This window comes from Urocitellus parryii, chromosome 5, assembly GCF_045843805.1.
Source record: "Urocitellus parryii isolate mUroPar1 chromosome 5, mUroPar1.hap1, whole genome shotgun sequence".
Classification (NCBI taxonomy): domain Eukaryota; kingdom Metazoa; phylum Chordata; class Mammalia; order Rodentia; family Sciuridae; genus Urocitellus; species Urocitellus parryii.
In genome coordinates this window covers 82,102,900-82,118,647 of record NC_135535.1, presented here as the reverse complement: position 1 = coordinate 82,118,647, position 15,748 = coordinate 82,102,900, and the positions used below count along the sequence as shown (strand labels likewise).

At 36.4% G+C, this 15,748-nt stretch overlaps 1 protein-coding gene across 1 annotated transcript in view; it reads right to left on the bottom strand.

The window, feature by feature from the left end:
- Positions 1-647: 647 nt before the first annotated feature.
- LOC113175576 (transmembrane O-mannosyltransferase targeting cadherins 1) overlaps positions 648-15,748 on the bottom strand; it is a 268,687-nt gene continuing 253,586 nt past the window's right edge. The window contains exons 16-20 of the mRNA XM_077798495.1: positions 15,258-15,402; positions 14,154-14,291; positions 12,720-12,842; positions 10,752-10,829; positions 648-6,574 (exon numbers count right to left, since the gene is read on the bottom strand). Coding sequence (XP_077654621.1) covers positions 6,434-6,574; positions 10,752-10,829; positions 12,720-12,842; positions 14,154-14,291; positions 15,258-15,402 — 625 coding nt within the window. The 3' untranslated portion in view covers positions 648-6,433. The remainder of the gene's footprint in view (positions 6,575-10,751; positions 10,830-12,719; positions 12,843-14,153; positions 14,292-15,257; positions 15,403-15,748) is intronic.

Sequence of the window (15,748 nt, the reverse complement as noted above, 5' to 3'; positions counted from 1 at the left end):
GGAGTGGATTGAACTACCCCAGAATGGATTTGACTTATGGGAACTCTGCCTTTAATTTGGGCATAATCACTAGGGTAGGACAAGAGTGAGTTACTGTTCAAAAAGTTTGTGAAGGAAAGAAATACAGCAGCAGCTGGAGATGAAATGGATGGAAAAACTGAAGGTTTTTTTTTGAAATAGTTTTAAAAGTGATTACCAGGTTTTTTTTGCTAGGGATTAAACTCAGGGATTATCCTCCCAGCCCCATGTATATGTATTAAGATAGAATTGACAAGAACCAGAAAAAGGAGGAAAGATGATAGAGAGGTTAAGGGATACAGTAGCATTCCACAAGAAGCAAAATTCAGAGCCAAGGGAGAGGAAAAGATACAAGAGGGTGCAGGTTAATTTGTGGATGGAGTGCAGGATATTGAGGAAACACCAGCTTTGTAACTTTCATTTACTCTGTAAAGAGGTGAGTTTTTCACTAAGCAAGATGAGGGGAGGAGATCTGGAATGGCTCAGTACTGAAAGAGTCAGTATGGTGTATGGGACAAGAGCAGACAAGAGGTACACAGGACAGTGTAATAATACAAACAGCAAATGAATGAATGAGGAAAGGAATGAAGACTTTTTTTTTATTTCTAAAACACATATGTGCTGGTGATAAGGATATCAATGGGAATTAATCAGGGAATACTTGAGAGATTGAAGCCAGACATAATTATTTTCATCATATTTTATACAAAATAGACATTTACATATATTTTACTTTGGAAAAACCTCGGCAAAGTATACATATCAGATTTGGAAGGTGAAATACTTTATGGGAGATATAATTCTAACTGGTACAGCAAAAGCAACAAAAAGGTACATTTATATACAAATGATCAAAATAGGAACTAAATGCATATGAGCAAAGAACATGATGTAATTCATTTCCTCCTGACCAAAGGAGGGATCCATATGAGTCACCACAAATCCAATGATTTCCATATTATCGAACCAAGTCATGTCTTCTAAACATATTCCACTTCCTTAGGAGAAAGTTTTATCTCTTTTCCCCGAAAGTAAAAATCAAAATCACTATAAGAATTTTTAAGTGCAGACTGCAAAAGAAGAGTAATTACCTCTGTCATGTTAAAGCACTTAGGAAATTTAGTCACTTTTTGGGTTCTTTGTCTGTATTGTGATGCAGTGATCATCATTATCTTAAGATTCATTAAAAAAAAAGCAACATCCATTGGTCTTCTAGTCAGGTGCATAGTGCTTTTCAAATCAATTCAAGAGTACCATTCAGAGGCTCATAGACCTTACTGGAATCATGAGACTGACCAGTCCTCCATGAGCAATAATTTGACTGGGACAGTGGCTAACATGCCCTAGGTGAGGTGGTTCCTTGGTGGCAAAGCTATGACTAGAATTCAGATGTCTTGACATTTGGACTAGTGCAAACCTCCTACAGATCAGCAAGATAAGAAATCCCCAAAGGACATTGCACACATTGGAAATACCAGACCTGATACAAATACACACCATGTGCACTATTGACAATGTGAAGAAACCCCTGGATTTCTGGATACAGACATCACCAGGGGCAACTGGTGGTCTAAACTCACAAACTGATAATGAGCATGTATTGTATGGGTGCTGATTTTACGAGGGGCATGTCCAGTTTTTTCCCCCCAGAAGTTTTTAGTTGAAAGGATGCTTGGTGATAAAAATGGAACATTTTAATATGAACCATTTGATTTCTATAAATATCAATTCTGTTTTGCTGCTTTGATTGATATTAAACCATGCTTTTGATTGTAGTTATTTTATCTCTTTAGAGCAAAGAGCTCATAAAAACAAAAATACTAGATGGCAGGGTAGTGCACACCTGTAATCCCAGCTACTCAGAAAGCTAAGGTAAGTTTGAGGCCAGCCTAGGTAACTTAGCAAGACCCTGTTGCAAAATTTAAACAAACAAAAAAACCAAAAAGGATTGGTGATGTGGCTTAGTGATAAAACACTTGCCTTCCATGCACATGGTCCTGGGTTCAGTCCTCAGTCTCAGTACTGAAAATAAAATGCTAAAAGATGCCATTTAGAAAAGTTTTGCTGTATTTGGGAGATACCATCATATAATCAAATAAAAATAATTTGGAGATCAGGAAATAAAATACACCACAAATTACTTCTAGCTGTATTTGCTTTGAATGCCATTACTAACATCCTATAAACTTAATTATTCTAAGGTTGAATCCACCATGAAGTCAAAGTAAAAGTTTTTATGTATTTTTAAAAAATTGATTCTAATAAGTACACTGAGAATTGATTAACAAAGGTTTCCATATATGGGCCAGACAGAATCATGTAGGACTAAACTCTAAGACACTCTATACCACCTATGAGTTATATAATATCATGTTTATATACTGGGCATCTTATCTGGTGCTTTCAAATGGCAAGGCAACTCATCTCCATCTGAGAACACAAATTCTGTAAGCATAAGGCCAAATTACAGTCCAGTTGCCACAAGTGCAAAACCATCCCACCCTGTCACTTGTTGATTAATCTTGGAATGAGATGTCCTTAACCAACCATTGTGCCATAAATTACTCTTTAGAATTCTTTGCTTTTTTTAAGTCTAGTAGTTAAAAAGTAAAAATTTTGAAAGATTATATATGTTTTGAAAAAATCATAAACTCCCATTAAAGTTATCAGGCCTGCAATGTCTGTAGCCTCACTGCTGTTGGAATCATCACCCGATCAGCCAGATAGTAAGGATTTTGAAAGGTTTTCAGTTGTTGCCTAAGGGAAGCTAGTGTTGAGAGCCACTGTGTGTGAGGTGACACATCTCACAATGAGCAGAGTGCAGCTCTGCATCTGAGGCACCTGAAATATCTAATGGAGACCTTAAGAAACCGCACACTTGCTTTTTACTCCCTCTCAAATTATAGTTCCTGTGAGTCAGATTGTATGGGATGGTTTGTATTTTCTCATTTGGTCAGGCTGACAAGTAGCTGCACAAATACTTCAAAATTTGGCATCAGATGAGGTACCACCTATAGTAAATTTCACAAGCTTATGCTAAGGGTTGTGAAGTATTATAGGGAGTTGGAATTTACATGGTGGTAATCCTCCTCGTTTTGTAATAGCTTCAAAATAAATAAACCCAAAAGACTCTATCTCAGGATTCCCTAAAATTTGATTTTTTCCAAGGTATCTGCATCTTTGGTTTTAAGCACCTATGTTACATCATATTTTATGAATGCTATTAATAAATAAGAAATGCTTGAATCATTTTCAAAATCTTGAATAATTCATAAGGTTAAAATAAGCTACTTAAGCCATTCTCACCTCATTCTTCTCTGTCAAAGGGCATGTTAAAGAATTGCCATTTGTGTGGATTTTGAAGATGAGAAGAACTGGTTCTAGGGAGAACTGAAGAACAGGTCAGAAAGACTCAGCCTAGAGGAGGGAATGTGCATGGAGAATTCTTAATGTAGCTGAGAAAAGAGTAACAAATGGTGCTCAGAGTGACAAAGTCACAAAGGAAACTGAATATTAGATCAAGTGTCCAGCCAGGCCAAAGCAACTCCTGTCTTGTCCTTCCTTCCTGCCCAGGACTTGCTGCCTAATTCTGGGACCTAGTGGAAAATGAAATCAAGGGGTCTACTGTTTAAAAGTAATTAAGAATTTTAAGCAGAGAATTCAACCAAGAGAGGATGCTTCTTAGTGTTGGACCCTTGAGACAACACGGACTGCACACTCATGAAGCCAGCTCTGCTCCTCCACTTCAGAAAGGGCTCTCAATTCACAGGCCAAGCATGCCTTCATTAAGGGAAAACCAGAGCCATCTCCTTGACTAGCCAGGGCTCTCCACTGTTATTCTGATAAGGATGAATTCCACTTATTATTTCACATTATAGGGACCAAATGAAACATTGCAATATACACTTAACATCTTTGAAAAATAATGTGATTTAATTTCTTATAGGCACCATTTCAACTGAGAAAACTATTTCACTGGCTACATTTCAGTGAAGGATAAAAATATCTGACTGAATAAACAACGCTTACGTTCCCTTGCTACCCCTTTGAACAGTGCTTGGTTTTAATGTCTAAGGAGAGGCAGGTGTGTGCAGACAGATGAATCAGAGAATAAGAGAAAGAGGGACTGGGGGACAGAGAACATGAAAAGCAGCAGAGAAAAATCTCCTGAAGGCCATGTGACTCTTTTCCCTCAGAAATTTTCAGACTTTAATTGCCTTTAAATTGCCCCAAAAAATGTGTACTCATACCTTCAGTGGGCCTTTAAATAAGGCATGATTACTTCAAAATTTGGCGTACAATCTTTTCCATTAACTTTCTAAGCATGAGTTTTGGTTACACACTATCCTGAAAAGTTGTGGTAAAGTCCTAGATACTAGAGACTTCCTGTTTTCAATTTGGGGATGAAAAGTTATGTTGCAATAAATTTAGTCATATGCTTTTTGGCCTAAGGACTACAGAAATATTATATTGGGTTAGGGAGGAGAAAAACCTTTTTAAGATATTTTTAAAGATAAATTTATGACGTGTAACACTAAAAGACCATTAGAAACAGAAGGTTATAATGGTAATTTATACATTATCAGATTACTGATATGTACAAAAAAGATACATGCTAATTTAAAATCTGTCATCATTTGCATTTATAACATCTTCCCCTTCATCCCCAAAGAAGTTTACTTCCACTTATTTAGACTTACCTTGACAAAAGAATAACATATGGGGGCAGTACTTCCTGATCTTGGGTGGTAAGTAGAAGGCTTTTTTACTGGCCTGAGAAGGTGAAATATATGCACCTACAGGCTGTGATGTCTGTGTGGTACCTGGCTCAGCACATGACCAGTACTGCCTGGAGTGTTTTTGTTTTTAATGATGATGATCAAGTTAGAACCAGGTGTTCCAATTTCTTCATTTCCAAAATATATTACCACCCAAATATTGAAGGCTGAGCCCCAATTCTGTTAAATTGAGTAGGTGGATAATCAATATAATTTTTTTGGAGGGACTGTTTAACTACTTTGTAATTCAGATTCATATTTTTGTATGGTCAGTTTTGAAAGATGCTATTAAAACTTATGTACAGAGAAAAAAGTATATATGCATATATATTAAGTATTTTATAAGTTATGAAATAAATAACACTAGAAATAAATGTCAAATTGTGAATTCACCTTTGCCTTCCTTTTAAATATAAATATATATATTTTTAAAATTTTAAGTTTAGACTTTCCCCTAGATTTTTTGAGTATTCTCCATGAAATCTTCAAAATTACAAGTATAAGACAAAGTTTGGGTTTCAGTCATTCATGTTTTAAGCACAGAATTCCCAATGAAGACTAGGAAGACAAATAAATAGTTATTTTTCCATCTAGTTAGAGTCTATGAAGATTTCTGTTATATATTGTAAATATTTTTCAATGGTTAAATATACTTTCCAAAAAAAATAATAAATCTTAAGATGTCTGAACATTACAATAATAAAGTAGGACATTTCTCTCAGTTAATATCTTTAATATTTTCTATGTAGAATATACTATTTTTTTCTCCACCAAAATAACAATATATTTGAAGGTGGGACGTTTGAGATTTTAAATGCACTTTTGAAATCTTGGAGTAGAAAGAACTACTACTCTAGTAATAAAATTAAAATAATTTTAAACATTTCCATAAAGAATTAGGGGCATCATTTTCCTTGATTTTCCTGTAGGGATAAAGATACCCATATACAATTCTAGAAGCTTCCCTTTTGATATATTAGGCAATGGAAAAACTTGCCTCAGAGTGGAATTGAATTTACTCCTCAAAATATCTCTGGTAATATCCTTAGGGGGATATTAGATAAAGCTCACTTTACAATAGCCCTTTTCCCCATATATTCTACAAGGTTCTACAAAAGCTATTACATACTCATTTCAGGGTCTGGAGAATTAACTGAGCTTCCACTTGGTAGACTTTTCCAAATGGCTTACACCAGAGGATTTATCCTCTTTGAAATAGCTCATCCCATGAAGAATGGATGCTCCGCCTTTATAGCATTTCGAGCCTCTGTAATTTCGGGGGACACGAATGTCTAAACTATGAAAGTGAATTAGATCTCCGGGTTGCAAAAGCACAGAAATGTATTAAGGGAAATCGGGAGTTAAACCAAACAAAAATCTGTAAAATGTGTAGCTGCTGTTTTCCTTTCCTCTCAGATCATCCTGCCTGGCTTGCTGATTTTGTCTTTTTCCTCATGGAAATGCAAGTCCTTCAGCACAGGGCTACTAGCAGACACCCCAAGGTCTGCCACCCCAAACTCAGAGTCTTGAGAGGAATGCACGACTGGTTGTGCCCCCATGGATGTGAAAGCAAGGTCCCCATCACTTGTCCTCTTCCAGGGGCACCAGCATTGTCCCATGAGATGGGTTTAACAGTGCTACGTTCGATCCTTTTCTCGAACTTCTTGTAATCGTTTCTCTAGGCGATCCAATTTGGCGAGATTTTCCTTCAGCAGTTTGCTGTCTGGAACCAGCTGTAAAGCTCTCTCATAATACTCTCTTGCAGACACATAGTTTCCCTGTGGGGAAAAAGAAAGAGAACAATTATCCTCAGTTCCATCAGAACACTTTTCCAGAGCATGGGGAGACAGAAAAACTCTCTGGCCAGTTTAACATTTCCTTTTCATAAGGAAATCTTGTTGGCATGTGCCATTTTATTGTTATCTATTGGTGCTTTTGGAGAATCCATTTGTTTTGAGTACCAGACCAGCTGGAGAATGTGAAGGATAAGCATTATATCATAAGGTTAAAGGGAAGAAAAAAACTGATTTTCAGTTCTATTAATGTAGGGCATGAGGCTATCATTTCATAGTGATCCCAAGGGGTTAGCCCTGTTCCTTTTTTAAAAAAAACTGGTTCTTTTTAGTTATACATGGTAGTAGAATTCACTTCAATATAATTATGCAAGCATGGAATATATCTATGGAACCAACTAGGTGCCCTGTTCCTTTATAAAATAAAATGGAGCCATGGTTAGGAAATAGAGATAGAGAGAGAGAGAGGAAGAGGGTGGGGTGTTTTGGAAACTGCAAGAATAATGATTAAATGGTTTACTTAATGACTGTATATTCTTAGTGGAAGAAATCATTCTAATTTTCAAATTGAAACATAAAAAGTAACTTTTGCCTAACATAGGTTTTACACCATGAAAATACTTGATGAAAATATGGGGTTAAATTTATCTAGTATCCTAGGTGATGGTGATACTTAACCATTATATATTCAGTGTAGGAGGGAAGGTGTGTTTCTCTGACCTGCTGAATAAACCTGTCCTCACCCTTCATTGGCATACATCTGTTTTGTTTAGTGACTCCCCAGTTGGCAACCATATGTGTCTGGTCCCAGATGGTCTCTGGCAAATTAGTCACAGCCATTAGTTTTTTCTCCAGCCCTTTCCTATTACTACTTGTATTGCCTCCCTTGTTTGCTCCACCCTTTCAGATCTGTGTCCTGCAAAATCCCAGAACTAGGAATGTTAGAGTTCTCCCCACTCTAAAAATACATTAATACTGGTGTTTTTACATGCTATACCTCATTCTCAGTTACAACGTCCATGTGGATGAACAGCCAAGCTCAGCAGTCTAAATTTCCATCACAATTTAAAATTGTATCTCTTGGAGTAAAAGTAGTAGGTAGCAACTAGCAACTAATATTTATTGAAAGTTAATCATCTTCCAAATAAGCTGCTGTGTGTCAAAAGTTTAGCAGCTGCCTGATGTAGTGAACTCTCAATGTGATACCATCATTACTGTTATTAAATCTTGCCTGTTTCTCATAGTATTCACTTGTATATTCATGAAAGGGAGTGGAAATGACAGAACAAAAAATTGTACATGGAATCCAAGCTCTGGTATGTGCAATAAATGAAAGTGTTTCTGATTATTAACAATCACTCTGAAAAGAGGCTAAACAGATTGCTGACAAGTGGAATCTTAGATTTGCTACATTCAATTATTATTTTTTCAATTCAAGAATCTATATTGTAAGGCTTTGATTTTTATCAAGCTTGGCACACATGTGCTGACAACTACACATTTGTGGCTATTAAAGTGTTCTCCAAATATATTTTTATTGCAGTTGAGCTTGAAATTGTTCTTTCAGGAGGTTGCGCTGAACTTAGGTCTTATACCAGTGCCTTGGCATCTTCTCAGATCAGCAGGTTTCTCTGTCCTTTTGACAGAAACCTAGTTCATTTTCTCTCCCTCAAATTGCTGTATTCTTGATTAAACTGGAAACTATATATTTTTAAAAAAATTATATCCTTTATTCAGTATTTCCAATTCCATGCTAGGTAGGGAGTTTGAAATGTCCAGTTTCTAGAAAAGTGAAAGCCACTAATTACCTGCAGTTATTTGGATTTAATGACAATAAATTAAGAATTCAATTCCTCAGTTGCATCAGCCACATTTCACCTGCTCAATAGCCCCATGTGGCTGGTCACTATTTCCTTGGCCAATGCAGATATAGAACACGTCAACCATCACAGAAAGATCTACTGGATAACATGACATTCTAGAAACTGCAGATTACTGATCTGTGGCAGTACTGAAAATAGTACTTAGTAATATGATCTGGCTGAGGAACCTCTTTGTTTATAAGAAAATGTAGTACAGTTTTTTTTTTTTTTTTTTGGTCTACCTATTTTATCTTACATAAAACTTCATTGAAAGGTTAAGCATCCCTAATGAGAAAATGCAAAGTGCTCCAAGCTCTGAATCTTTTTGAGCATCAACCTGATGTCACAAGTAGAGAATTCCACACCTAACTTCATGTGATAGGTCACCTGTCAAACTGTAGGCACATTTTAAATATCGTATAAAACTACCTTCAGGTTATGTGTATAAAAGAATTACATGAAGCACAAAGAAATTTTGTATTTGGTCTTGGGTCCCATACCCAATATATCTCATTATGTATATGCAAAAATTCTACCACTCTCAAAAAAATCAGAGACAATTCTGTCCCAAGTGTTTACCGTAAAAAATATTTAAATTGTGTCTTTTATTACTAAGTAGTATGAGCAGGAGACAACCATGGAACTCACGGCCTTATCCCCTTCTCTTGAGTCACCTCACAAAGCCTTATTCAAACTCTCCACCTTCCCACTGGCCTTAGGCCTGCCCAAGTTCCCCCCCAAGTACAGAGAAGGAGTTAGGCCCAAGAATGGGATGACACTGTCCATTGCACACACCATTCATCAATGCAAAAGACACAGAATGTTCAGGACTGTTCTTCTAGGCTTCATGATAATCGTGAAGGCTTAGCACATCTACATGACCACATCCAAGCTATACGACTGCTCTCTATATAGATGTTAGATTGTATAAATGAACTCACTTATGGACCATTTTAAAACTATAAATGTGATGGCTCAACTTCACACATGATGTCTGCAGTAACAACAAAACAGAGGCTAATTTTTAATCACTGTTGATTACATTTTAAAACAATATACTCAATAGATCCTTCTCCAATATATATGTAGATTCATTATATATGTATATATATATTCATTTTATATACATGTGTATGTGTGTGTGTGTGTGTGTGTGTGTGTATATATATATATATATATATATATATATATATATTTATTATATATTTGGCGAAGGATCTATTGAGTATGTTGAATCATTTCCAGGAGAAGTGCCTCTAAATATAAAGCACTAGGCTCAACTGGACAATAAATACACTGTTTTATCTGCATTTCTAGACTTCTTGGATACTCTTAAGGGTATCTGTCATACTTGTTCCAATTAACAATTGATCCCATAGCTTTAATTGCCACCATATTCCATCTGAACAAATACTAGCACATTGTTTTGAAATAAAACTACTTATTATACAATTTAAAATATTTAAACTTATGATTTTACTACTTTCAAGTAAGCTCATTCTATTTCCCAACTGGATATTGCTAGACACTCTCAAATATTATTAAGATCAGAACTTGAGTTCCTTGACTAGGATAAAGGTCATGTTTAGATTCACCATCTCTTAAGTCAAGGCTGTCAGTCACAGGCTAACTGTCCTCCTCACCTATGTAGTCAGGAGCTTTTGACTTGTTTGTTCAGTGATGTGTTCTCAATTCATAAGGGTACCTGGCACATAGGATGCTCTCCACAGATGCTTGTAAGATGAATGAATGAATGAATGATGGCAGTGAATCTTTGATTTCATTAGTTATAAACAATAGTCCCCCTAAAGGTTATTTCAATCCTTGGCAAACTTACCCAAAGTTAGCTTTTCTTTCGAGAAGTGAAACAAAACATACAAACATGTTTTTCAGTAAAAGCTTAAGCAGCAAACAATGCCTTAGATATAAGAAACAGGTAAGTAGTATTTAAAGTCATACTTTAATGTTAATGGAGAGTTAATCAAAAAATTTAAGCCACACTAGCCCTCAATGGGGATTCAGTTTACAGAGATGATACGTATATACGTATATATGGTTTTCTATGATTAGCAAAATGAAATCTAACTTACACATTATATATATGTTAAAAATTCATGATATTCAGTATTTATAAAATATGAAGTAAACACATACTGTGAATTTCACTTTTAAACACCTATGATTTTGGTCGTCAAATGATTTCAAAGAGGAAATTAGTGGTTTCTGCATCCCTTAGAAGAGATTGAATGCTGAAACGGAAATGGAAAACCCGAGTCCCGTGAAGTGAATTATTCTCCTACCTTGATGTGCTGAATTCCACCCATGTTCATCCAGGCCTGTGCTTGATCTGGATTTAGTGCTACAGCTGCCTTATAGCTCTAAATAAACAAGAAATATCAGGTTAGGAAATGAGATGATACAAGATTGCAGAACGCTTCCTGCACAAGTGAAAATTTAAATGGTTAATAGAATGAATCTAGTCACCACTCCTGGTTCAGGAGAGTCCCCATTCATTTATGCTATTTTTCAAAATTGATGATTATAAAGTGAAGGAAACTGAAATGTGTAATTTCCCAGCAGAGCTAATATGTGCTCTTAAAGAGACTGAGGATGAATACAGGGAATCCAGGTGATTTCTATAATAGCACACCACTTCCCACTGGCCTTGACCTGCAAGAAAACTGTACTCTTGGCTTTATTCATGATAGTGCAGTTGGAAAGAAGAAGCCTTTTCAAAATCATAGAATCTGATCTGGGGGCTGGGAATGTAACTCCATGGTAGAGTATGTGCTTAGCATGCATGTAGCTATGGGTTCAATACCTAGCACTCAAATAAATAAATAAATAAATAAAAGTCAGCAAATCTTAGAAGAGTTTCCTAAACAGCTTAATTCCAGTGTAGCACTCCCTTCTATAACATCACTGACCTCCCTATCCAGCCTGTGCTTAAATTCTTAAAACAGATGCTTATTGCATCTATTTTACTAGTAGATAGTTTAAACAGCAATTTTGTTTTTATTCTATCATATGAACTGTCTTCAAATGTTCCAAAAGAATTATCTCTTAAGCATATTCTTTTGTCTGAATATTATATGTTCTATAAAATGCAGTACAAGTGAGGTCTATTTTTAACCTTATATGAATTGTTTTACATCAGAAGTATGCTCACCATGAAATCCTAACTTTCGGAGTACTCACCTTAAATAAGGCAGAGGCTTTACAAACCTAAGGATCTGTGTGTATTTTAAAGCTGTTTGGTATTTTTATTAGCGAGAAACAAGTCCATTAAATAAAATCTAGTCTATTTTTCCTCTACATCAGTTTTAGGAGAAATAAGTAAATGATGAGAAATTATATATTTTTAAAAGCCACTAAAATAAACCTAAAGGCATGTCTCTTGGATTAATTTATATTAGCAGAGATGGGAGTGTAGTATAGAAGTTAAGAGCTAGATTCAAACCATGGCTCCATCTCTTATACCAGTGTGACCTTAATCAAGTTAAATGACCTATGAGTCTCAATTTACAAAAGTATAAAGTGGTGACAATTGCTCTGTTTTTCTTATACAATGTGACATCTGTGACTTCATACAAGTAAATCATACACAGATATGCTAATTAACTACTGTTGGTTTTGAACCTACTGCCACACTTCTTTGAATCTAACCACTCCAGATAATGACTATCTGAGCCACTGGAAAAACAACTATGAAATTACCTTTGCTTTGAATACTATGTAATTAAGATACAGATAAATAGTTTAAATACCCATAAATTACTATACAATATAAATATCTGTAGTTAACTTACCAATAATGATATTATCACATTAATTACAAATAAATTAGGAAGGAAGGTACTAGAAGCATTCAAAAGGCAAAGAAAACCCACAATTTCTGAGAAAAATGCTTGCAATGTTTCAGAGAAAAATGCCACCATTTCTATCTTAAGGGTTCACATTCACATTAGTTCACATATCTTTACATGTTTTCAATAATATTTTAAAAAGTAAACACTCATGTGTTTATTTTTCAACACCATTACATTATTTGAGATTTTCTCCACAATATACTTGGGTATAATTTTTGCAACCTCATTACTCTAACTGTTGGCTGGACACAAGGAAAAAAAAGTATGGTAATTTAGTAAATAATATCAGTAAAACTTCTACTGATGTTCACTTGTGTCTTCTGCAGAATCTTCATTAAATACTACAGGAGTATTCATTTTAATCTGCAAATTTAATACCATATCTTTAGGTGTTTTTACCTCAAAAGCTTTGTCAAGAAGGTTCTGCTCTCTTAGTTGGTTTCCTTTTGTGAAATAAAGTTCAGATACAACTTTTGGGTCCTTTGGTTTCAGCTGGAGAGCCTTGTCTATAGCATCAAGTGCCTACACAGATGGGAAATAAAGGGCAGAATAAATGCACATTGGATAAAGGAAATCTTACTTGAATAATAAAATTCATAAAACTCTTTGTTCAGATGTGTTGGCTCATGGGTGTCCAACAATCAAAATACATTCTCCATTCTCCCTGACATTCTCATTGAGGTTTGATGACCTTAACAAAAATAACATCTTTATACCGCAGGTTTCCCATTTATAAACCAGTGACAACCGGTTTATAGGGAAGTTGTGCAATACAGCTGAAAGGAAGCAAGATCTGGGGTCAGATGTTTGCCCTGACCACATGTCTGTCTGGACCATTCAACAGCCTCCTCTCTGGTCCCCTCAGCCCCAGCACCACAGCTCCTCTGCAGCAGACACCCTTTAAAAACACACACATCTGATCAAGTTGCTTTTCTCCTCAGAAACCCCAGAGTTTCTTCCAGGATGAGAAATGAAGCCATGAGCCCTGCCCCAGGGGTCTAGTTCCAGCCACCCATTTGCATCTCATGCTGTGTTCCTGTTCTCTCAGGCCCATTTCTCAGCCAGGCCCCTTATTGCTGTGCATGTGCTGTTCCCATCACAATCCCCCCCCCCCCACCACCACCCGCAGCTCCTTTTGCTTAATAACTGCTACTTATCAGCCAACCCTAACCTACTGACCCCCTAGACCAGTATATATAGTAAGGAGACCCCATGATATGTTCTTTGGGACACCATATCTCTTTATGATATCACTGAGCTGTGTTATAACCACATTTGTTTTGTGTACTTGTTTAATTTCTATCTTCTTTTCTACTGTTAGTTCCATGAGGATAAGGCAGTGATCTTTTGTTTTTCTTCATACCATTTTTTGGTTGAGCCTAACACAGTGTCTGGCACATAGTGAGCACTCAACAAATATTTTATTGAGTCAGCTCAAGAATTTCCTGGTTATGTGACTTTTAAAATGAAAATAAACAGGAGCATTTGCAACACTGCCCTGCCTTTTAGGGTCATTAAGAAGTTTGCATAAAACTGTGTTAGAAGAAGCATGGAAAATGACAAAGTGTACAAATGTTAGACTTTCAGAACTAGCTAACAGCGGAGATAAGAGCACACAATATATTTAGAATAAGGAGGACCCAAGAATATAGTATTTCAAAGGGACATCTTAGGAGTTAAAAGGATATCCGTGAAAAGCTTGCATGAGCTAGGACAGGCCCACTGGTGATGTTCAAGACTTCTTGGCCTTATGAATGTGTAAACTGGAGAACCATTCAGGTGAGCACACTTTCTACTCGAGTCCAAACAACTCTCAGCAGTGACCTTCCCTACCTTGTCATGGTGCTCCTGCTTGCTATAGATTGCTGACAAGAGGCGGTAACATTCGAGGCATCCAGTCTCCTCTGACACAATGTGACTGGTCATCTTCTCAGCTTCTTTCGTCTGACCCATCACAGCCAAAACCTGAGCCTGCAAACCCACATGAACCTTGGCTTAGAAGATAGTCGGTTAACCCCAAATGGAAGCATTCAGAAAACAATCTTGACAAAAACACTCAGCATCTATTTAGTGACTCACAGAGAAGGCTGAACTACCAGCTCATAGGTTTTAGTTTTTGTGGTTCTTTGTTCCTTTATTTATTTAGGTATGTGCATATATTTGTGTCTGAATCACAGAAATGTCAAAGACACCCAATGAAATGGCTGGTGCCTCTTACAAAATATTGAGTGAATATGTCTGAAGATAAATAATTTCCTGATTCCAACAATCTGTTTTTAACGATTTGTTTTTAATAACAAGTTTGACATAGTACATCTAAGGAAGAATGAAATTCTGAATAAAAATATTGATATTCATGTTATTTTTCCTGAGTTTGGTGGCTGTACTGCAGTTACATTGGAAAAGGTCCTTGTTCTTAGGAACTATATGCAAAAGTACCTAGAGATAAAGGGGTTTGATATCTATAATTAACCAACAAGAGTTAGAAAAATTATACCATGTGCTAATAATAGTATAATAACATTCATAAACATCTAAATATATATAGGTTTACACATATGTACATACACATATGCATACATAATTGTTAAAAATTGATTGAGCTGGGTGAATAGGTCCATGGGAATTTTTAAGCTATTTTTATAACTTTTTTATTTTATGATGGCTCTGATGGAACCCAGGGCATTATACATGCTAGACAAATGGCTGCTACCAAGATATATCTGCATCCTTACAACTATTTTGTAAGTCTAAGGGTATTCTGAAGCAAAAACACCAAATATTTTTGGTGCCCCTGTCTTTTGTGAGTGGTAGTGACCCTGATTCTATGAAGACTCACGCAATGGGCTCCCGTTCTGCGGCCTGGTGACTACAGCGCGCCCTGATGCCCATTGTGCTTGTGTTCCCAGCTTTATGTGCCCTCCTCCTCCTGCTCACCAGTGCCAGGCGGAGCTCCCTCTGTGAAGGCTGAAGTGCTGCAGCTTCCCGGTAAATCTGCAAAGCCTCTTCATAGCGGCCAGTGTTGTAATACAGTGCTCCCAGAGGTGACAATATCTCAGCTTTGCGTGCCACCTGCAGGGCACTGAGTTTGGAGAAAGGCAAATTGACACTTTCCTTCTAACAGGCACATTTCTGAAGGCCTAAACTTAGATTTAGGGAGGACTGTCCAAGGTTTGAGATGATTAAGATTAAAAAAAAAAGGATAATAATGACACTCTCTGAATATAAAGATGTATCTGGTGACCTGCCAACATGGTAACTGAGTCCCAAAGGTCTTTTCCCTTGCTGTTGACAGATAGGTCTGTTCTTATTCTGATGTCTGTGCAGTCTTTCTTCTATTCCCATCATGAAATTGATATGTGTGGTTTAGGTTGCAGTCCATGGATTAACTGTAGTGGAAATTAAATTCAAACCCTAGCTATAAGTGT